Source organism: Myotis brandtii, unplaced genomic scaffold, assembly GCF_000412655.1.
Source record: "Myotis brandtii unplaced genomic scaffold, ASM41265v1 scaffold187, whole genome shotgun sequence".
Taxonomy (NCBI): Eukaryota; Metazoa; Chordata; class Mammalia; order Chiroptera; family Vespertilionidae; genus Myotis; species Myotis brandtii.
This window is the reverse complement of record NW_005356944.1, coordinates 5,832,528-5,855,796: the sequence shown is the minus strand read 5'-3', so window position 1 is coordinate 5,855,796 and position 23,269 is coordinate 5,832,528. Positions and strand designations below refer to the sequence as shown.

At 37.1% G+C, this 23,269-nt stretch overlaps 1 protein-coding gene across 1 annotated transcript in view; it reads right to left on the bottom strand.

The window, feature by feature from the left end:
• PDHX (pyruvate dehydrogenase complex, component X) overlaps positions 1 to 23,269 on the bottom strand; it is a 42,476-nt gene that overhangs the window by 4,233 nt on the left and 14,974 nt on the right. Inside the window, exons 3-9 of the mRNA XM_005864420.2 lie at positions 18,180 to 18,280; positions 12,305 to 12,504; positions 11,929 to 12,027; positions 10,237 to 10,411; positions 7,319 to 7,466; positions 5,068 to 5,126; positions 168 to 326 (exon numbers count right to left, since the gene is read on the bottom strand). Of these exons, the coding sequence (XP_005864482.1) occupies positions 168 to 326; positions 5,068 to 5,126; positions 7,319 to 7,466; positions 10,237 to 10,411; positions 11,929 to 12,027; positions 12,305 to 12,504; positions 18,180 to 18,280 (941 nt within the window). The remainder of the gene's footprint in view (positions 1 to 167; positions 327 to 5,067; positions 5,127 to 7,318; positions 7,467 to 10,236; positions 10,412 to 11,928; positions 12,028 to 12,304; positions 12,505 to 18,179; positions 18,281 to 23,269) is intronic.

Sequence of the window (23,269 nt, the reverse complement as noted above, 5' to 3'; positions counted from 1 at the left end):
CACAAATGACAATCACTTGGAAATACACACACAAACACAACTGCATATACAAATACAAATAATTGCATATAGATATATGCATATCAATCATAGAGTGACCAGATCATGTCAACGCTTTATCAGGAAGTAAATTCCAACATTTTGAAAGCACAGTATTTAAGGCCTACCTTCACAGAGTCAGCAATTTCCTGTATGCCCTTGGCTGCAGCATCTTTTATGATTGGTGTTATTAAACCTCTATCTGTTGCCACAGCCACTGAAATATCAATAAAAGGCAGTTGCTTTGGGCCCTCTCCATCCCAGCTTACATTGACACTTGGCATTTGCTAGAAATACGAAACAGAAATACATGTTACTAAAGAAGCAGCTTCAGACCAAGTTGAGTAGAAAAATAACTAAATTATTATGCTCACTGGAAAGTGGATATAGCTAGACAGAAGCAAATAAAAATTTGGTTTAAGAAATGGTTTGGGCCCTCACTGGTTTGGCTCAGTGGATAGAGCGTCAGCCTGTGGACTGATGGGTCCCGGGTTCGATCCCAGTCAAGGGCACATGCCCAGGTTGCGCGCTCAATCCCCAGTGGGTAGTGTGCAGGAGGCAGCTGATCAATGATTCTCTCTCATCATTGATGTTTCTATCTCTCTCTCCCTCTCCCTTCCTCTCTGATGTCAATAAAAATGTATTTTAAAAAAAATGGTTTGGATCTCTGTGTTAAATACCTTTTATATCTGGGATGAACAATTAAGCATACCATCTTTTCTGAAGCAAGCTTGAGGAAATTCTGATGCTGTACACATTTTGATCCCTTTATATCATGGTTTAAAAAAAGGCTCCCTTTGTTAAACCATGTGGACGAAAGAGGCCACATGCTAACCTGACAGGCTCAGGGAAGGCCTGCATGGCAGTCTTGCAGACTGAGAACTAAAGTAACCACAAAGGATGGTCTGAAATCAAACTTTAACTAAAAGCAGTTATGGTAGGTAGTCACCTCCTTGGCTGCTATTTTCACTGACAAGGTCAAGTCAACATTTACCTTAACTGAGCCTGTCTTTTTGCATCTATAATAACATACCCTTTGAAATGTCTAGGTAACTTGTAACTTCCCTTTTTCCAGACCCCTTGGGGCACAACCTAATGTGCTGGGCACCAGGACAGATACCACAAATTCCTTCATTATGTTAATCATTCTTGTACCCACCTAAGTATGTGTCCATCATTTTACTTTTTATCCAATCCCAGGATTCCCCCCCCCCTTGCTTTCTCCCGCCTCTCTAGTCTGCCTCTCTAGTCTATCACCAACGGATTTCATGTAACCCACCTATGTTTCTTTCCTTTGATTGCAAAGTATAAATACAGATGTAACCCACCAATATCTGGAGCATTATCTCAATTCCTTGAGGTTCTGCTTCCCGGCATATGTCGACAGTTTGGCTCAAATAAACTCACAAAAATTCTTTACAGGTTTCAATCGTTTTTTTTTGTTTTTTTTATGTTAACAACATGATTGCTATAAAGTATTTAATGTTTGTTGTACTTCCTGCCCCAACATTTGACCAACATGACCTTGAGAAGGTAGACAGGGAAGAGGAGTGGTGACATTTACCCACTCACTCCTGAGGCACGAAGAAAGCCTGATTTTCTAGCACAGCCCTGGGAGGTACCAGCAGGCCATTCATAAATGACTTCCTTATTTAAGAGAGATTTTCTAGCTTCATAAACATATGATATGTCCTACATGTGAGCACGTCTCTATTTAATATGCATACAATACACTGAGGCTGAAAAACCAGATGAAATGGTTAGATACTTGAAAACAATGTGAATTGATATGTTGTCAAGTATCATAGCAGAAAATGATGCTGAAAAATAGACATAAAGCCCTGCCCTGCCCTGCCATGCTGAGCTCATTTCCATTTCCTCACTCTTTACTTCTCCATCTTTTGAGGCTCTGCCCACTCATTCAACAATGCCACTAAGTCAAAATAAACAAGGAAGTCCCAACTTCTTAGAAGATTTAAAATATTTTAGAGATAATGGTAAAATAAAAGAGATAAAACCCCCCCCCCCCCCTTGGCAAATAAATTTAGTTAGGAAGCTATTGTAAACAAAAACCTATGAGACATAAGTTGTACTTGAAGAAAAATTTATAAACCTAAATAATCTTAATAAAAGATAATCATAATGAATTACAGATTCAAGTTTTCTAAGAAAATATCTCTTATCAAAATAAACCTGAGGATGTGAAGGAATACATAATAAAATAAAAAGGGAGTGATTGTAAGTATGTAAAAGCGAGGCAGAGTTCAGAAAACCCCCAGGTATTGAGGACATTAACATAATTATAAGCAAACTTAAGTGACTCTAGGCCAGTGGTCAGCAAACCGCAGCTCGCGAGCCACATGCGGCTCTTTGGCCCCTTGAATGTGGCTCTTCCACAAAATACCACGTGCAGGCGCGCACGTACAGTACGATTGAAACTTTGTGGCCCATGCGCAGAAGTCGGTTTTCGGCCTGGGCGAGTCTATTTTGAAGAAGTGGCATTAGAAGAAGTGGGGGGTGTCGGTCAGTAGGTCGGGCAACGGGAGACGCGGCTCAGGTGGGCCGCGGGATATGCAACACGGGGGAGGCGTGCGCGATTCATGCACAAGTTGAGTGAGCCAGTCGGTCAGCAGTCTCATTGTGCAGTGGTTAGTGCTAGTGATAGACGAAACAAGTATACAAGACGAGTGTGGATGGGAGAGTTGGAAGTCGACCTCCTCAGCGAACCTACCTCCATCAGATTAAGGACGTTTTTAGCAAAGGCCAGCTTAGGAGTACCCTAATTAAGTTAATAACAATGCACCTACCTATATAGTTTAAGTTTAAAAAATTTGGCTTTCAAAAGAAATTGCAATTGTTGTACTGTTGATATTTGGCTCTGTTGACTAATGAGTTTGCCGACCACTGCTCTAGGCTAATAAGTTTGGGAATTTAGATGAAATAAATGATTTTCTGAGAATATATACGCTTCCAAGACTGATTCAAGAAAAGGCTGAAAATTAAACAGCTCAATAATTATGGGGGGGAATGAGAAAGTTGGCAATGCTCCCACTTCAAAACAGAACTCAGATATGTTTACTAAATTCTATAAAACTTCAAGAAATTAAAAGCTTCACAATATTAAAAGAATCACAGAGAAAGGGAAGGGAAAAAAGCTCCCAAATCCATTCTGATGAATCCATTTACTTAAAAAAGAAAAGAAAAAGCCTGAAAAAGCTAGCACAAAATTTAAATTACAATTACTATGGCTCCTGATACAAAATTATGAAATGAAATTGACAAACAGCTAATGACCACTCAAGGAGGGCAAGAATAACTCATACCGCCGAAACCGGTTTGGCTCAGTGGATAGAGCGTCGGCCTGCGGACTGAAAGGTCCCAGGTTCGATTCCGGTCAAGGGCATGTACCTTGGTTGCGAGGACATCCCCAGTGGGGGGTGTGCAGGAGGCAGCTGATCGATATTTCTCTCTCATTGATGTTTCTAACTCTCTATCTCTCTTCCTTCCTCTCTGTAAAAAATCAATAAAAAATATTAAAAAAAAAAAGAATAACTCATACTTAGAAAATCATTAATAATTCAAAATATTATTTGGTCAAAGACATATGAACATTTCGACATGAACAGCTGAACAGGCATGCCTATACATTCTCAATTATTTAACTGTTTAAGAAGCAAAAATACATTCTCTGTAAATGTACTTTCAATATAGCACTTACTCAGCAGCGATACAGAAAAGCAGCCTCATTCCACAAAGAAGGCATGATAGTAGACGGTGCTGAGCAGCTAGTCAGGCAGCCTGGGGTTCAGATTTACATCTCTAGTCAGACCACCTCCCTTCTTGCCACTCCACCAGAACACCGTTAGGCTTCTGAAACTTAATACACATGGTCCAAACACAAACTCGAGATTTCCTGCTGCAAATCGACTCCTCTCCGATTTTCCCAATCTTAGACATGGGAAACTCCATGCCTGTCTGGAATAATCTTCTAGCTCATACCTACTTGGCTCCCTCCCTGTCTTCTTGCAGGCTTTGTCTCATTATCACCTTGCTAGAGAGTCCTTGCTTTTGAAAACAAGTGATTTTGTTCCTGAACTTGCTTTCTTTTTCACCTGAGCACTTTCACTATCTGATATTTAGCATTTGCTTGTCTCTTTCAACCAGAACGTAAGCCCCATGAGAACAGAAAATATGTAGGCTTTTGTTCACAACCATATTTCTAAGGCCTGGGATGTATTTAGCACAAGACAGGGAGGGCTAATTAGTATTTGCTGAATAAATGGTCATTATTCTGCTATAATTAATTAGTTGTAAGCCCTTTTGATTCTGTTTCTTCATCTGTAAGACCGAGGAAGATTAAATGATAGAATGATTTTAGCAATAAAATTATAGTGCTTGTGACTTAAAAACAAGAGTTTGATCCTATCTAATAAAAGGGTAATATGCAAATTAACCATCACTCTGTCACAAAGATGGTGGCACCCATAGCTACAAGATGGCAGCACCCAGTCCTCTCAGCCCCACCAGAGTCCCCCAGTCCTGGGGGGAGGTGGACGCTAAGAGCGGGCAGCGTGAGCGGCCTGTCGGAATGCTTGCTTCATCACTGCGCCCGGCTCGGGCTGGCCACCTGGAGCCGGAGCAGACATGGACAGGGACAAGGGGGCCGGCCCGCAGCTTCTGCGGCCGAGCGCAGGCCTGGAGAGGAGACTGCGGGCCCGCCTCCCGCGGAAGCAGCGTAGGTCCCTCCCACCTCCCGTGGAATTGGTGCAGGTCCCTCCCGGCTCCCGCAGAAGCAGCGCGGCTCCTGGCAGTGCGCTGCGGTTCCTGTTGGCTCCTGCGGAAGCAGTGGGCAGCCTACTGCGCGCAATATTGCGTGATGGGCTACTAGTTACTGTATATAATCTTAATTTGCTCTATCTCTTAACATCCTTATTTAGTTTATGGCATGAAATTTCTCCTTGTTTATCTATAAAAATCCAAAGATGTGAGATTACTTTAGAGTCAAAATTATTGGGATTTGCTACTTACTTTAAGGGTAACAGCTGCTGCCTTGATGATAAAATCATTTACTGACACTTTAATGTCATCTGAAAGAAAAACAAGCAAACTAAAATTAACATTCATAATAAACTTTAACATTGACCATTAGGATTTCAAACTTGTAAATTACTACACTGATAAGCAATGATAAAAAACATGACAGGTTTTATTTGTTTGCTTATTCAATAAGATTCCCTGATAAGAAAAACTTGTATTATATGAGGTCCTGAACAACGAGTATTAACCATAAAAAGTTTATTTCTGGGCCTTGATTGTAATTCTTTTAAATTGCTCAGATATGATACACAAGAACTTGCAGAAAGAAAATCAACTCCTATGTCTCTGAAGAGACAAATGGTCTAAGATGTAGTAGTATATAAACATGATGATTCATTTTTTCCTCATCCTTTTCAAATGTCCTTTTTCTGCATATGCTTTAAAATATACTGACTGTATTAGAACTGTGGTACACATAGTCACTTCATAAAATAAATATATATCTCGGGGATATTCAAAATTTTTTCACTAATGGGGCATACAACAAAAATTTTGGACCACTGCATTAGATAAGATCTGCTTTTTAACTTAACAAAACAGGATACAGCAAATGCCAAAGATGAGACAATGCTGGTGTACGTCCTGGTGTAATAAGTAAAATGAAGTTTTCTGTCCAATTTTATGGTGAGTCCATTTGAATTAATTTCCTTCCACATGATGATTTTAAGATAAAGCTGAGGTCCTCTCCCTCCCCACAGAGCTGCTATAACCCAAGCATTTGATTTATACTCTTGCTTTTCCCAGTGGGTATGGAAGTGTTGGAAAATGTAAACTACACTTGATTCTTTATTGCAAGAGCTTCTAGAAGATCAAGATCTAGTCAATGATATGTGGCAGGAATCACAAGTCCTGTTATTATAGTATCATGGAATTTTGTGTGAACAAGACCTCATTCCAAAGGCATGCTGAAGCTTTCAGAAAGAGAGCAGATGAATTACCATAAACATAAATACTGCCAAACTGTCATGGTAACTGTCAGCTGCTCATTTAATTCACAGCTCTTCTAATTCAGATTTTCAGAAACATACAACTTTTCTGTTTCTTTAAAATCCCTTTAGGAATAGAAATAAAAATGGATTTCCAATGCTTACAGGTCAGAATTTCCTCATGTACATAAGTGTAAAGATTCTTAGCAAAATTTTAGAAAATGGAATCAAGCAAGTATGAAAAAATTAATGACTAAATGAGTTTTATTCACTCATTACAAGTAATCACTCATATAAACAAGGTTGATTCAACATTTGGAAATCAGTAAAATTCACCATATTAATAGGCAGGAAAAGGAAAGGTTATCTCAAAAGATACACAAAAAGCATTTGACAAAATTCAACATCCATCCAAATGTGAATTTCAGTCTGAAAAAGGAAATCTACAAAAACCTACAGCTAATATTAAAGACTGAATACTTTCTCCCAAGATCAAGAATGAGGTGAGAATGTCTGCTTTTACTACTTATATTTGTCATGTGAGAGAGGTCCTCAACAGCGCAATAAGGCAAAAAAATGAAATAAGAGTCGCCCTAACCGGTTTGGCTCAGTGGATAGAGCGTCAGCCTGCAGACTCAAGGGTCCCAGGTTCGATTCCGGTCAAGGGCATGTACCTTGGTTACGGGCACAACCCCAGTAGGGAGTGTGCAGGAGGCAACTGATCGATGTTTCTAACTCTCTATCCCTCTCGCTTCCTCTCTGTAAAAAAAAATCAATAAAATATATTTAAAAAAAAAAAGAAAAAAAAAGAAATAAGAGCCATACAAATTGGAAATAAATGATACATTAGTTTATGCTAAAAATTCTTATGTCTCAGCAACCTGAGCTTTAATTGATTTTTGGGAGAAACATTACAAATTTAATAACCTAAAATGCACTTTGAAGAAGAAATTAAAAAATTAAAACTTGTATCAAGAAAACTGATACATAAGACATATTTATAATCTAAAACCAGTTTTAAATTTTATATTTTCTAAAATGCTAAGGATAGCTTTATTTTAGTATCATATCAAAAAGTATGATTTACGCAATACTATGGAATCAATTTATTTCTTATAAGAAATAAACCAATTGTTTAGCACTAATATATTCCAAGATGATGAAATTGAAATAAAAAGCTACACAATGTGGATTTTATAAAGGATTTTATGATAGTTAACATGCGTATTGCATTAAGTAAATTCAACTTTACTAACCTTTGACCAGTTTTTGTCTAACTTTTAAAACAGCTCCAACGTCACAATCAGCAGTAGCATATGCATGAGGTACAGTACTTTTAGATTCAGTTAGCCTTTTGGCAATAACTCTTCGAATATTGCTAGCTGGGATTTCAGTGAATGTGCCCTGCACAGGAATAGAAATTTGTCCTTTAAACCATGTAAAATGAAAGGGGAAAAATAAATTTCATAACAGAAATCAGGTCTCAGTTACTTATAATAATAATTAAAGATTAATACAGAAAAAGTACTATGAAAAATTCTTATTGCCCTAGCCAGTGTGGCTCAGTTGGTTAGAATGTCTTCCTGTATACCAAAAGGTGGCAGGCTTAATGCCTGGTCAAGGCATGTACAGGAGACAATCCATCAATGTTTCTCTCACATCGAAGTCTTTCTCTCTCTCTTGCTTTCTCTAAGATTAAAAAAAAAAGTCTTAGTATAAGAAAAATGTAAGAAACCTGAGGAGTGTAAAACTGTAGAAAAAAACTTTGTAGTATATGAGTGTAGAAGAAAGTGGAAAAATTCAAGTTTCAGTTATGAATGAGACTTATGTTACTATGTTTGAGATGATTTTAAAATATCTAACAAATCATGAAAAATTCCTCATGGATGTGTGTGTGCATGCACATGTATACACACACACACACACACACACACACACACACCCCAGAGGTACCACCTATAAGCAATTTTTGTTATAAACATCATCTATATGTATAAAAGGCTAATATGCAAAGTGTCCTTTTGGGAGTTTGATTGTTCGCTATGACATGTGCTGACCACCAGGGGGGCGGTGTGGAATGAAGAAAGGCCCCAGCCAGCAGCTGGCAGCCAGGAAAGGGAAGCCCCAGCTGGCAGCCAGAAGGCCCCGATCAGCCCTGATTGCCGGCCAGGCCTAGGTACCATACCCGTGCATGAATTTTGTGCACTGGGCTTCTAGTTTCTTAACACATTAAGCACTATGTCAGTCACCGGTGACTGACACTATACTTTCCATCCAGACCGGTCAGTCACTGGTGCCGCCAGCATATCGGTGATATCGGATATCACGGGCAAAACGGAAAGGAAGACAAAACAGGCTTGGCGCTTAACGTGTTAATAATACTCAAAGCAGCCAATAAATCAACAAAACTAAAAGCAATTTTTATTTATAAAAATGGCATAAAGTAGCCCTAGCTGGTTTGGCTCAGTAGGTAGCACATAAGCCTGCAGACTAAAGGGTCCCAGATTCAATTCCAGCCAAGGGCACATGCCTGGGTTACAGACTTGATCTCTAGAAGGGGGAGTGCAGGAGGCAGCCAATCAATGATTCTTTCTCATCATTGATGTTTCTATCTCTCTCTTCCTCTCTGAAATCAATAAAAACATATTTTAAAAATGGCATAAAGTAGAAAAAGATAAGCCAATATACTGGATAATCTATCAAATTATTTGTATTTCAGTTTGTTATTTTTTTTTAAATCACATGAATACCTTATATCCTAGAAATTCAAAATATGGAGTATGAATGAGCAATAAAATCTTCCTGTAACTTTATTGTAGCCTTTCCATTCTGTTCCTTGAACTTCTAACAAAAGCATGGGACTTAAATTACATCTAATTCCTTCCTTGTCCTTTACATCATCCTGGGATTGGGTTACAATCACTTCAGGATAATACAGAAGCAGAAAGTACAGCTGATTTCCTTTTTGATAAATGCTCTCTTACAGAATTAAACATTTTAGGTTAACAAAGTACTTGATCAAACAGAATAGACAGTTCTCGGGTTACGTCGGACTTGACGTACGCCGTTTCTTGGTTACGTCGCCATCTCCCATTTATTTATATATTTTAAAAAAAGTTCCGTCATTTCGACGTATGTACATATGTGCTTTATGTTTTTTATTATTTATTTACCACAAGTAAAGGTCCGGAATTGTTATCTTTCTTTAAAATTTTTTTTACTGTTTCACTTCATTACTGCTGTGTATGTTTTCCATGTGAGTGACGTAGGTGTTTATGTAGGTGGGTTCCGACTCATGGCGAAAATCGTGTTACGTTGCATGGTAGGAATGGATCTCTGACGTAACCCGAGGACCTACTGTAAATGCTCTCTATAGACTGTAAGAATTTGAAAGTGAGGTTTATCTTTCTAATCTGAATAACTTAGGTTTTAAAGAAATTAAGATTTGATTACACTTAAAATTTTTGTATATGTAGTCATGTCATTAATGTACAGTAAAAAAAAATCTGTTTCCTATGAAACTTGTACTATTTTCAATTCTTCTAAAATATTATAGTAAATATATCTCCCCATTAGAAAACGTAGCAAAGGTTTGTCTCTCTGTCCGCCTGTTAATATTTTGAGGGCCCATTCAATTTTAAATAAGCCTGATTATTCTGCATTTCTTCTGATGGGAGGAAATGACATGAAACCTAGGAAAGGAAGAGAGGCAAAATGGAGCAATTTGAAAACAAAAAGACTGTTACACTGCATATACCTCAGAAGAAAACGTGATTAGTCTGTGTGTTTGTCATAGTGAGCCTATCAATTTCCTTAGTCAAAAATTAAAACATGTCCACAAAAGGGTGCAAATGTCAGCCACTAATTATTAGCTAAACAAGACATGCAAAGTATCGGGATTACAGAGCATGTACATGGTACTGAAGTTGTGGAACTTGTAGTAAATTTGAATGGAATCATAATTCTGGTGTTCCTTTTGGAAGTCAGTACTGTACAAATAAATTTGGTTTGCGATAGGAACTCTGCAAACAAAGCACTTGAAGAGTTTTGTCTTTATCGCCTTTAGCTGCTACTAAAATAGATTGCAAAAAGTACTTGTAAAACATACAGCAATGGTGCTTATTTTCTTTCCCACTTAAATCTGAAAAATAAAAATCTCCTTAGATGACATTACCGCTATGTTAGGTTGTCCAGGAGTTGAAACTGGTGGGACCATGGGCCGGGGATAAGATGGCGGGGCTGGGGCCTGTGCCGGCAAAGGTGCAGTGGGAGTTACAGGAGGGGCTGGGGTCGGTCTGGATTCCATGATCTTGCCCGTCTGTTTCAACTGGACAAGCTTGACAGCATCCCTGGAGATAAGAGGGGATTAGATAACCATGATGAGAAATAAGAACTATAATAAAACCTTTAGAAAAATGGAAGGGAGATGTGGAGGGAAGATACAGAAATATATACATGTCAGAAATATATAATGCAAAAGGAATTATTTGATCTAGACAAATGAATCTTGTCTGCTGATTCATATTATTTGTCCAATCAGTACAATAATTGTACAGTTTCAAAAACCAAAGAATTAGAAATTTATTAACATACTGGCTATAGATAGTTATTTTAAAAAAGGAAATTAGTCTTTTCTCTCCCGGGGGGAGGGGGGCTATCATTTGTAATATGAGCAATTCATAAATTAAACCATACCCTCATTCTTTATACTTGTGAAATAATTTTCACACTCAGAAATTATGAAGTTTATTGTGCCTATGACTTTCATTAGGATATTTACTAAATCACTATTTAGTGTTAATTACCTTGTTTATGGCAAAAATCACACCACTGTTAATTTTGCTCAATAGGCTATCAGCACAACCTAATGTAATAAACCTAACCTACATCATTTAGGATAAAAAAATAGACTAGTAATAAACTTGCCATTGTATTACTATGTAAAATAAAGGTATCTTTGTTTTTTAAAAGGATAAAGTGAAATTACTAAATATGTCAAGCCTTTGATTCTTTAAATAAGCATATTGCTTTAAAACATTAACTCAATTTAAAAATTTTACTGTAACTGCCAATAGAAATGTGGCACATATAACTACAGCAGTCTTATATTAGGTTTATATGCCTATGTGACTAATCTTTGTCTTCCCCACTAGAATAAATTTCAATAGATGAGGGACTGTCTATTGTAATACACTCTTGAAAGACAAAATTTAAACAAATGGAAAGATATATCAGTGTTCTTGGAAGACTCAACATCATAAAGATGCCAGTTCTTTCTAAGTTAATTTAAAATGTGACACAATCCCAATACAAACACCATGGTTCCCCTGCCAAACCCTGCCAGGGGGCTAGACGAATTGTTTAAAATTCATTTGGAAGAATTAAGAGTGTGGTATTAAAAAAACATAGACAAAATAGAAAAGAAAATCTAAAAAGAGACCCAACTGTATCTGGAAATTACTTTGATTCATACAAGTGAATAAAATCCAAACAGATAAGAATAAAATTGTTTTTAAAAGTGTATTTCCATGTTTTAGAAATTTAAATGTGATTGCATGTTTATTTTATACAAGCGTCAAACAACACAGTTTCACTCTCCTGAACTCTAATTTTCTGCATTTATCACCATTTCCAAGGATCTCACTTAGTTACCAAATTAGAACTGTTCTTCAGTAATGCTGCAATTATTCAGAAAACAACCCTTGCATAGCATACAATTTTATTCAGACAAAAGCAATTAAAAACACAAAGGAACAGTGTACTTTCTTTTAATTCATAGCTTGAATAAGCTCTTCTTTAAATACTTGGAGAAAATAATGATCATGATAAGTAATGAAATTGGTTATTACGAAAAGCACACACATACTCTTTGGTGAAGATCCCCCGAGGGCCAGTGGCTGTGCCCTGGCTAGCATCCAGTTTGTGTTTTGCCAGAATATTACGGGCAGCTGGACTTAAACGGAGCCTAAGAAGAAAACATGAAGATTAGTGGGATCAATTAATACTCCTATTTGATTCATATACCCTAAAGTTTTTCTGATCATTAAAAAAATAAAAACATAAAGCTAAAATAGACAGTTACAAATAAGTTAATCTGCTCTAATCTTGTTTCTATTACTATCAACACATTTTCACACAAATTTAGTTAGTTACTATTCCAAAATATTATTTTAAAAAGAGCAAATATTCACAAGGAGAAAGCTTCTACTTTTCACGTGGTTCGTTCCAATAAACATACTCACTGCAATGTCCCTGGTGACTGTTCCTTTTTGAGAAGCACAGGAGTCGGTGGCCCTGGGGAGGGGCGAGGCGCTGAGGGCTGTGAAGCGGCTGCTGGGGGACCTACGTCTTTGGGAATTTCAACATGTTTCCAATCTTCTCCTTCTTCAACTAGCAAACCAATTAGTGAACCTAGCCGTATATTTTTAGATCCTTCTTCAACCTATATTTTAAAAAGAAAGTAACTGCAGAGATGGAAAGGCTCACGACCTCATGAATAAGCTTATTCCTTTGTTGGATGTTTCTGTGCCAGTTAGAAAGATCAGTTAATTTGAGCTAACATCTGTTTCCAAGACAGCCTGCCTCCTCTTCCCACTCATGACCTTCCTTTCCTTCCTTCCCCCACTAATACCTTCCTTTACCACTTTTCCCCTCCCAGTTACTAATGCTATTTCCTGAAATAAAGGGAAAATCTAGAATCTCCCTTTTTTCTGACAGCCTTTAAATATATGAGACATATTTATGACCATCTTCCTTCTGATTCAATCCGTACAAATCCCAAACAAAAAACTGTGGTTATATATCTCAACTGTTGGTCTTTCTCAGAGTTCTATATAATGGCTTAGGGAATTCTAAGAACTCATAAGAGATTAATTCCCCCAATAGGTCTTATTTATTTTACTAAAATTAATTCAATGAAAAAATATTTTCAGTAAGCTTAATCTAGAAAAAAAGAACATCCCACTGTATAGATAGAATTGGTTAACAACTCTGGTTAATGTTAAGTGTAGTTCCCACCTTTTTCTACATATCTATTTACAAACCTGAGAAATAAAACCGCATGAATTTTTTATAAGTACATCAGAAACATGGTGGTGTCTCAACTAACCAAACACATTTCCACAGACAATGCCAATTAAAAGTGTAATATTGAAGATAAAGCTTGAGCTAAATATATTTTAAACGTTTCAGTAGCATTAATTTATTTAAAAAATTTCTTATTTACTTATTTTTAAAAAGTCCCTTGAGAACCTTCAAATGACAATATTTTGTAAGTTCAGTAATAGAAGAAAATGTCATTCCTTTAACATTTTCTATTATTCCCTTTCAATTACTATAAGTAAGGTTCATTTCAGATGTAATTTAATGAATAACTGAATGACAGGCTGCAGGATGTTCACTAACATAGTAATTATAAGTAAAAGCATAACTCCTAAAATGAGGCTGACATTTCTGAGAGATTCTAATTTTTACGCTGATCAATATGTGCACTATTCCTAAAAGAATAGGGCTTAAGTCCCAGGAGTAAGGACACTTTCTAATTTACTAATTACTGATGGAGAAGAAACAGAACAATGCTTTGATAAGGCAAAATATATATAAGAAATGGGTATTTAAAACTCAGTAAGAACGTTTAAAGAACTGCAAGCTGTGAAAAAATACTAAGAAACCCAAGAACACCTTTTTTTTTAGTTCTTTGTCACATACTAAATAGTTTTACTTCTTTGGACTGCTCGTTTGTCCTTACTACGTCAAAATGATGAGTTAAGAATTATTAGGTTATTTTTTGCGTCTTCTAAAAATGTCTAATTATTTGCTTATGAATTGCTAACTAAGAATCACAAAGTAAAATGACTAATATTCTTTAAAACTTGATAGAAAAAAGCACTAAGTGATATAAAGTCCACTTGATGATAATTCCTATCGAAACTGAACCAGAAATAGGATCAATATTCAAGTGCAAAGAACATCACTCCAATGCAAAGTATTTTTTAATAAATAGGAAAGTTGTATTGGAAAAATATCTATAGATTTCTAACATTTGAATCAGACATGATATTAAATCTAAAACTGACACCTCATCTGTTTTATTTATGATAAATCATACAAATGGTTCCCATAATACCCTACCAACGGATACCTTCACAAGTAGGCAATAAGTATTTAGTATCATTTCAACATTTATCACATCTAAAAATCAAATAAAATTTATTTTTAACTACTCACATTTTTTTTTCCCATTAAAAAATGACACCATGAAGCATGATACCCAAATATGCTGGACAAGTGTATGCTACTACACAACTTGAATATATAACAGAAGTTAAAATAATATCTATTAGAGTTCCATTTAAAGTCATGGAAATCACTAAGTGAAGTTAAGATCATTTCTCTGGCTTTCTTTATTCCCTGAGAAATAAGAGAACTTTTACAAGTGTGCTAGCTTCCTATAGACTAGTGTGCTTATGTTGTAGTCGGCAAATGTTTAAAATTGGTGCAGACTCGGTAAGAGAAGAGTAAATACTGCTCTTTCCAAAGTGCTTAGAAACCAAACAAGGTGGCCTTTGTTACTGCTCCCTCTGGGCTAGCACTGGGACGGCTCCACTCCACCAGAGCATTTGGAGTTCCAGGACACTTCAATCAGCCAGTTCTTTTTCCACACACCTGCTTACTGGATAAAATTCTCTCCTACTCTTGTGCCACTGATCTCTTAATATGAAGTGTAGGATTTTTATACTTAGTCCTGATAAAACTGCTGATTAATACTGAAATATTGGATCTGGAACCTGTCATTTAATGTATTAGCCTTCCCTCCAGTCTTTTAGGGGCTCCTTCAGTTTTCATTCTGGCTCTGCTACTTGCTAGTTAGGTGACCTTAGAAAGTTGTCTCACCATGACTTTCTTCATCTGTAACGGAAATAATAAGAGTAGCTACTCAGAATTGTCATGAGGAATAAATGACTTTGAAATAAGATACAAAACAGTGCCAGACATCTAGTAACCACTACATAAATATAAGAGATGTTGTTATTATTATTATTATTACTACTACTACTATGGTGTTGGTATTTTCAAGTTTTTGATTTTTTTATTATTATTTTTAAAATATATTTTTATTGATTTCAGAGAGGAAGGGAGAGGGACAGAGAGATAGAAACATCAATGATGAGAGAGAATCATTGATCAGCTGCCTCCTGCATGCCTCACACTGGGGATCGAGCCCACAACTGGGGCATGTGCCCTTGACTGGAATCAAACTTGGGAGCCTCAGTCTGCAGGCCAACGCTCTATCCACTGAGCAAAACCACCTAGGGCAAGTTACTGATTTTTAAAATAAAAAATATACTCAACATGGATCAAGACTGGACTGCAGAGGAGTATCCTTTGGCCGAGGCTGGAAATTCACGCCTTAAGGCCCAGTATCAATAAGGCTGGAAGAACCGAAGAGTAAAGAGCAAAATATGAAACAAAGGTGGTAAGGCTTCTGACAAAGGTGGTAAACTATTTTCCCACAATACTCAGAGGCTGAATTCTGTCCCAAGACATGAACCCAGTAAGGGCCTTTTAACCAGAGACATCTCCGTAGGCTGACCTAAATCACCTGCAAAACAGCCACCTACCCTCATCCATGTACCCAAGGACAGTAGGTGAAGTCAAGAGACACAGTAACATCAGCAGTATTTCCAACAGGGAAACTGTGTAAGGGGGTTCATTACACTTAAGTTCTAGTAAATACAGTGTTTTGATTCTGATATTAAAATATAATCAGTAAGTTTAACAATTATTTAAATATATTTCTGTTTAAAAGTAGAACACTTCAGAACTGCTAAGTGAGTACTGAGGAGCATGTGCAATGGTTAGTGGAGATGAGCTAAATAACCTGACTGGCCTGAGGGTGGAAGGAAGAAACAGGAGAGGTTACTGCCGGGCAAAACCAACAAAAGACTGCTTCCATTCCTGAGTGTGCACTGAAACTGACTGAACTTCAAGGTGACTATTTCTGGGATTATTTAAAGAGAATAGCCAAATAGCCCAACACCGGTGCCTCCGCTTCTTGCTTATGCTAGAACTTTCTGGACTGTGACCCACAACCAATCCACAGGAACAAACACTTCTTCCTTAGGGACTATGTATTTAGCTCAGAACTAGCTCTTCTAGACTGTACCCCACCCCCTTTATCTACAGCCAATGCAAATTCTTTCAAAACAATGTATATCTTCTTCCCCAAACTGTTTGTCCTTCAACTCCAGGACAGCTGTCATGTCTTCGTCCAGCACTGCTGCTGGGGGTTCAGACTTTCTGCCATAGGACCTGGCTCTTTTTCTGGCTAGCATTTGGCTCAGCAAATCCTTTCTTTTAGAAAAGCTTTTAGAAATGTTTTTATTAAACAACTGCATATATTTAAACTAGAGGCCTGGTGCACGAAATTTATGCATGGGTAGAGTCCCTAGGCCTGGCTGGCAATCAGGCCAATCAGGGCTTTCCTGCTGCCAGCAGGGGCCTCCCTTCATTCCATGCTGCCCCCTGGTGATCAGTGCATGTCATAGCGAGCGACTGAACTCCCGGTTGAACTCCCAAGGGGACACTTTGCATATTAGCCATATATATATATATATATGTATTAGGGCCCCAGTGCACAAATTCGTGCACCTTGAAAGGAACTGTGGGCCGAGAGGCTGCGATGGGCACAGAGGCAGGTCTAGGCCCATCCTTCACGCCCCTGCCCGGCCCCTCCTGCCGCTGACCCCAGTATTCTGTATGCCGGCAGCCCCACTCCTGCCACTGCCACTCACACACACTGATGGCACCAGCCCCGCTTGCACCTGCAGCCAGCGCTGGAAGTGGGTGTGAGTGGGGCCGTCACTGGCAATGGGTGTGAGAGTTGGCTGCCAGCCCCAATTGTCCATCAGGAGCAGGGGGAGATGGAGAAGCCCTGAGGGGCGATCGAGGCCGGCAACCACTGCTCTCACCTGCTGATGGCGCCGAGTGATTGGGGCCAGTGCTGGGCGCTGGCAGCGGGTGTGAGCAGCGCTTGTAGCTCACTGCCCCACCCTTCTGCTCATCCGTGATAGTGTAACGACCATTTGCATATTATATCTTTATTATATAGGATATAGATTTAGATTTAAAGGAAATGACTGGTCTTGCTGGATCCACAAGCATATTTTCCATAAAAATGCTCATGGAACAGAACATATACGATCAACAGAAAAGACTGTCAACTCAATTATATTCAAGTATGTGAAATATTCTATACCAGTGATGGCGAACCTATGACACGCGTGTCAGAGGTGACATGCGAACTCATTTTCTTGGTTGATTTTTCTTTGTTACATGGCATTTAAATATATAAAATAAATATCAAAAATATAAATCTTTGTTTTACTATGGTTGCAAACATCAAAACATTTCTATATGTGACACGGCACCAGAGTTAAGTTTGAATTTTTCAAAATGCTGACACGCCAAGCTCAAAAGGTTCGCCATCACTGTTCTATACCTACATTTTTATATAAATATGTATTTTAAATTATAAAAGTGTCTAAATTGTGAGAATGAGTAAGAATGGTCAGTGAGTGTGACTAGGAAACCTATGGACAAGACTTCCCAGGACATCTTAAAACAGTCTTGTCTAGAGGAAGGAGCTGAGCAGATGACAGCTTTATACACCTGCAGTCCTGGGCATCCCAGGGAGCAATAAAGATAGGATTTATCATTCTCTTGAGATAAGAGTAAAACATTCCTTCTTTTTTATTTTACCAACTATAAACTTCGAAATTGCTATTTCTAAGCTTTACCCTATTGCTTTGTTTTCAAATTCCATCTCAAATAGCCTTCTCTCAGCCCTCAGGCCAGAATGCTTCTCATTCCCCACTAGAAAACCCAAACACCAAGTACTATTGTTGAGGTTGAAACAGTTCTCTGTGGTCTGATCATCACGGGCTATTACTAAATCTTACCACTAAAATATTTTATACATCTGAATTTAAAATGTATTATGCAGCAAATAGTAGAACACTATAAATAAAGAGGTAAAAATAAAAGATAACTTTATTTCAAGGAACTTAACGTTTAAGAAATCTTCATCTGTTGTAAGCAATCAAAATAAAAACTTACCACTATTTTGGCCAAAATGCCATCATCACTTGCATCTAAGGTAACCACAGCTTTGTCGGTCTCTATTTCACATAAGGCATCTCCAGCACTCACAGCTTCACCTACAAAACAAGACTGGGTTTGTTTTGTTTTTTAAAATATGAATTTTAGTATGTGAGTTGGTGTGTGTATATGTTTGTAAAACATGAATAATAAATACCAAAATATTCAGTGTTTATTTCTAGGGTGTGGAATTACAAGTAATTCTCATCATGTATGTATGAGTGTTTGCGTGTGTGTGTGTAAGGGTATATATGAATATACAGTGAATAGCAATGGTTGCGCATCCACCTCTGAACAAATCAATTCCAGACCCCATATTCCTTCCTTTATAATATAATTTGACTATTAATCCATGAAGAGAAAAGTTTTACAATTAATAGCACTTCTGGGTTAACATCATAGGTTGAGTTCAGAAAATCTGATGGCACTACAGAGCATAAATGTACAAAACATATTAAGCAAAAAGAGAGATAATCAAAGATACAATGAGGTCAAATAAGAACCATTTCTGTGCAACAGAAACAATAGGGAAACTCAAAAATGTTCAGCAGGTCCTGACTGGCTGGTTTCTAGATCTAGAAGCAGATTGGGGGTAAAGTGTAGTAGTTGCTCTTAGAGTAAAGGGAACTAAAAGTGGCCTCATGAAGCCAGGGGACTTGAATCAGACTCTCAACTTAAAGCTAGGTCTGGGTCAGGGTTTCTCTACTCATAATAATAGAATGCTGATAACAGAGGTGATCATCGCCTGCCGACTAGGACTGTGGCTTTAAGGAGAACTGTGGGTCTTGGAAGATGGGTGAACAAAAACTCTGCCTCAATACCAGGAACAGAGCCAAGCCACCTTCTGGCTCCACTACTATACCTGCTAATATCTCTAATATCAATAGCAAAATCCCTGATTGGAGGATGGAGGAAGGGAAGAGAGGGGACAGGTAGGAAGACATTAAAACACAAAACCTTTCACTCAAAAGTAAGTTGCAAAACAAAGTTCTAAAACATGAAGGAATTTAATGCTAAGAAAGAAAAACCATAAAATCAATAATAGCAACAGAAACTCATTTCAGATGCAATTCGTTCAGTGAGACCCACCAAAGATTTTAAAATAAGTATCTTGAGGATGTTCAGAGATATAAAAGAAAAAAAAAGACCCATCACAAAAACAAGAGATAGAAAAAATAATAATGTACAGAAATAAAATAGTATCAGGTAGAATGAAAACACTAATTACAAATCTTGAAAATGAAAAATATAGTCAGTGAAATAAAAAGAAACAATCGATGGGGTGTATTCTAGATGAACATAGTGAAGTGAGCTGGTCAATTATAGATAGCATAAGAACTACCTGGAACTTAACACAGGCAGACAAGAAGATAAAAAATAGAAAGGAGGCATTAGACATAGATTGAGGTTGCAATGTTTGTTTAATGGAGTTCCAAGGGAAGAGACTGGAGGGAATGGTGGAGAAGCAATACAATATATGAAAAAATAACTACTGAGAATTTCTCAGAAATGAAGAGACTTGTACCCTCAAAATGAGAGTCCTGAATGAGTTTAGAATATGGCTATCTATGGTGTATAGACTGGGAGGGGGCACGGGAGCCTTGCAGCTTGTTGGAAATATTCTATATCTTGCTCTAGCTGAATATATGTATACATAAAAGTGAACTGAGCTTATGCTTTCTGGCAAATAATAACTTGATAAAAGTTTAAACAGAAAAGAAAAGTATTAGAGTGTATAAACATGAATACACATAGATGCATTGTAGAGAAATTGCATACTATCAACAATAAAAACACAATAATAAAAGCTTTCAGAGGAAAAAAATCAGATTACCTCAATGGGATGCCAGACTGAGAGCACACTTCTCAGCAGCTGCTATAGAGGTCAGAAGAAAATGGAGAAATATCTTCAAAAAGCTGAGGAAAAATAACTGTCTAGAATTTTACATGTGGCCAAACCATCATTTAAGAATGAAGAAAAAGTATTCTTTAGACATATAAAGGCTAAGAAAACTTATCACCTATTGATGAGTTATTACAAACTATAGTTCATCAAGAAGAAAAGTGGACACAGAGGCAACCCATGGGCTACAAGAAACAATTAGCAGAGAAGTTGATAGAAATGTTAACTATTAATCATTTAAAAGGTTATTTCTGAGTGTTTATAAGTGTGTAAAGCTGAAATTTTTAAAAGGAATAAGATGAATAAGGGAATGTTCAGATGATCATTAAAGCATGCTAAGAATTTGATAAAGATAGGAGGAAAAAATACCAAATAATTCTAGACTTTATTGGCAACATTTAATTAAATATGTTCCTTAAAAACTTAATAGTGTACACCAAAAACTGTGAAAAACAGAAATATTTACAATATTCAAAAAGCTGAAGAAACAGAAAATAATAAAAACGAACATCTAACTGAAGGCAGACACATGACAAGAAAAACAGAAAAGAATAAAAACAAAAAGGTAGAAATAAGTTCAAATGTGTCAGCAATAAATATAAATTGATTAAAACTACCTACCAAAAGCAGGTTATCAAAATGAATTTAAAAAATATGATAAATGTGGCTTATAACAGACCTAAAACAAAAACAATAAAGAATAAGGGACAAAAAAAATATGTAACATACAGATCACCTATTAGGAAAAGGGAGCGGGGGCGGGGCTTGCTTTTGCTTTGTTATGGCTTTCCACAATTTATGAGAAGTATCTGGTAATTAAACCCAAAGATTGTTAGCTCCTCTGATTCAAAAAGCCCCTCTTTTCAAATAGCAAGACAAGATAAGCTACTTTCAAGGCTACATTCTTGCAAATACCTCCTCCCTGCTGTTTTTACAACTCAGGGATAATAAGTACAAACTTTCCTTTCCCACTGCACTTCAAACAAGCCTCTTTGGAAAGCCTCATAACTTTTGCTCTAAGCATGTTTTACAGGCTTGGAAAAATACTGATATGACACCTTCCTAGGACATCTTCAAGGGCTGCCTCCTGAAGAACAAATAAACAAACCACAAGCCCCCCACCCTGATATCTGCTCAATTTCAGGTCCCAAATTCTCCTTCCATCCTTCCTTCCTTGTTGCTTAGCTATAGTCAGGGCTTAAAAAAGGAGGCTGCCCTTTGTTTTCTTGCCCTTGTACTAATTAACAATGCATTGGCCCTTTCCCCTTTGGGGAAAGTAAAATCAACCCCCTCTCTCTTACTATCTCTTCTCTCAGTTGTGAATTCTTTAAAACCCCTATCACCAGCCAAAACCCTAACACACACCCCTCACACACACACCAAAAAACAGTTGGTACAACATTATTAATAGGCATACTCAATAGGAGAACATGAAGATAAATCTAAAATACTAAGAAAACAAATATACCCTGAAAGTTCACTGTACAGAAACTACTTCATCGTACACCAAAATTTTCACAGAGGTGGTTATAATACCTTAGTTAAAATAGTTCAGAACCACCAATATATACTGTATTGATGAAATAAACAAACTTATCTGTTAGAAAATATTTAGTAAACACCCTAAAAGAAAAGGTGCTTGGTCTGACTCCAAAGAGATTTTTTTTACTGAACAAATATTTATTGAAAACGCATTAGTGCACTGAAGATACAGAATTGAAGGGTGGGGGAGGAGTTAAGATTTCTGGCCTCAAGAAGCTTATTTACTTTCTAGTGAAAAGTTAATTGGAAATTACAATAAGATTAGGTGGGCCAAAACCGGTTTGGCTCAGTGGATAGAGCGTCAGCCTGCGGACTGAGAGGTCCCGGGTTCGATTCCGGTCAGGGGCATGTACCTGGGTTGCGGGCACATCCCTAGGAAATATGTTCAATAGTTTTCCCAGAGCAATGTATTAACTAGGGTTCTGGCAGGAAAAAAAAAAAAAAAAAAATTTAAAAAAAAAAAAAAAAAAAAAAAAAAAAAAAAAAAAAAAAAAAGATTAGGTGAACTCAGGATGCTATGGGTATATTCAGAATGGGCATCTATTTCAATTTTTGGAAGGTGAAGGACAATCTAATCTGAGCCTGAAAAGGTGAGGGGGAGATAATGAAGTAAATGGGCAGTAATCCAGGCAGAAGGCACAACATACCCAAAGTCCTGGGGGCAAAAGAAAACAGAGAACTTTGGAGGGTCTTCCTAACAGTACCTGTGAAGGGTTGAGATATTAGGATGGTCAGGCAAGTAGGAATCAGCTAAAAAAAGACTGTTCGTTACATGTCATACAAAGAAAGCTACAGCAACAGATTATACATTCTTACTTCTTTATAAGACAGATGTTTTAGTAGTTAAAATAGACTGTACTTCAAAAGGAAAAAATCACACCTTTATATGTTTCTGCTGTAACCATGGAAAAAAACTGAACCAGGCAACCTAGCAATTAAATACTTCTTCTAGAGACCTAGAAAAAGAGAAAATGTTTTATCACTTGAGCTCACCTATTCCATATTCTAAATATCCTTTAAGAATCACCCATAAACTCTACTTCAGCCATAGATCAACCTAAATGATTTTGTTCCTGTTCCTGAATTCTTATAGTTGTAATTTATTTCCAATGAATCAGAAATTGCATTATAAAATGTTATGTTGCTACTATTAATTACTTTTTAAAAAAATCAGGTTTCCCTCTATCTAGCAGACTATGGGCATCTTCACAATAGGAACAGGACACATCTTAAGTATTTTATAGTCTACCTAATTCCCCAGGCTAGTACCTTACAGATAATGAGTTTGAGATTAAAACACTTTAGAAAAAAAATTACAATAATTTCACACATCCTCATTTCCTCAGAAGGTATACAGCAAACTGTCGCATTTAAAACAGCATATTATTATGTAAGAGCACAGTACTCTTAATTTATCATGAAACTAAGGTTCTATCTACCAATTAACCAAACATAATGTAAATGCCAAAAGAAAATTCTGAAATCCAATAATGAGCCAGGAAGATTCCAAATATACTCAGTGCAGCCTTGCCCCACAATTTAGCACCGTAATTAGAAAAGCTGCAAGGCAGAGTAGTTACAAGGAACTCTTCCAACCCAGACA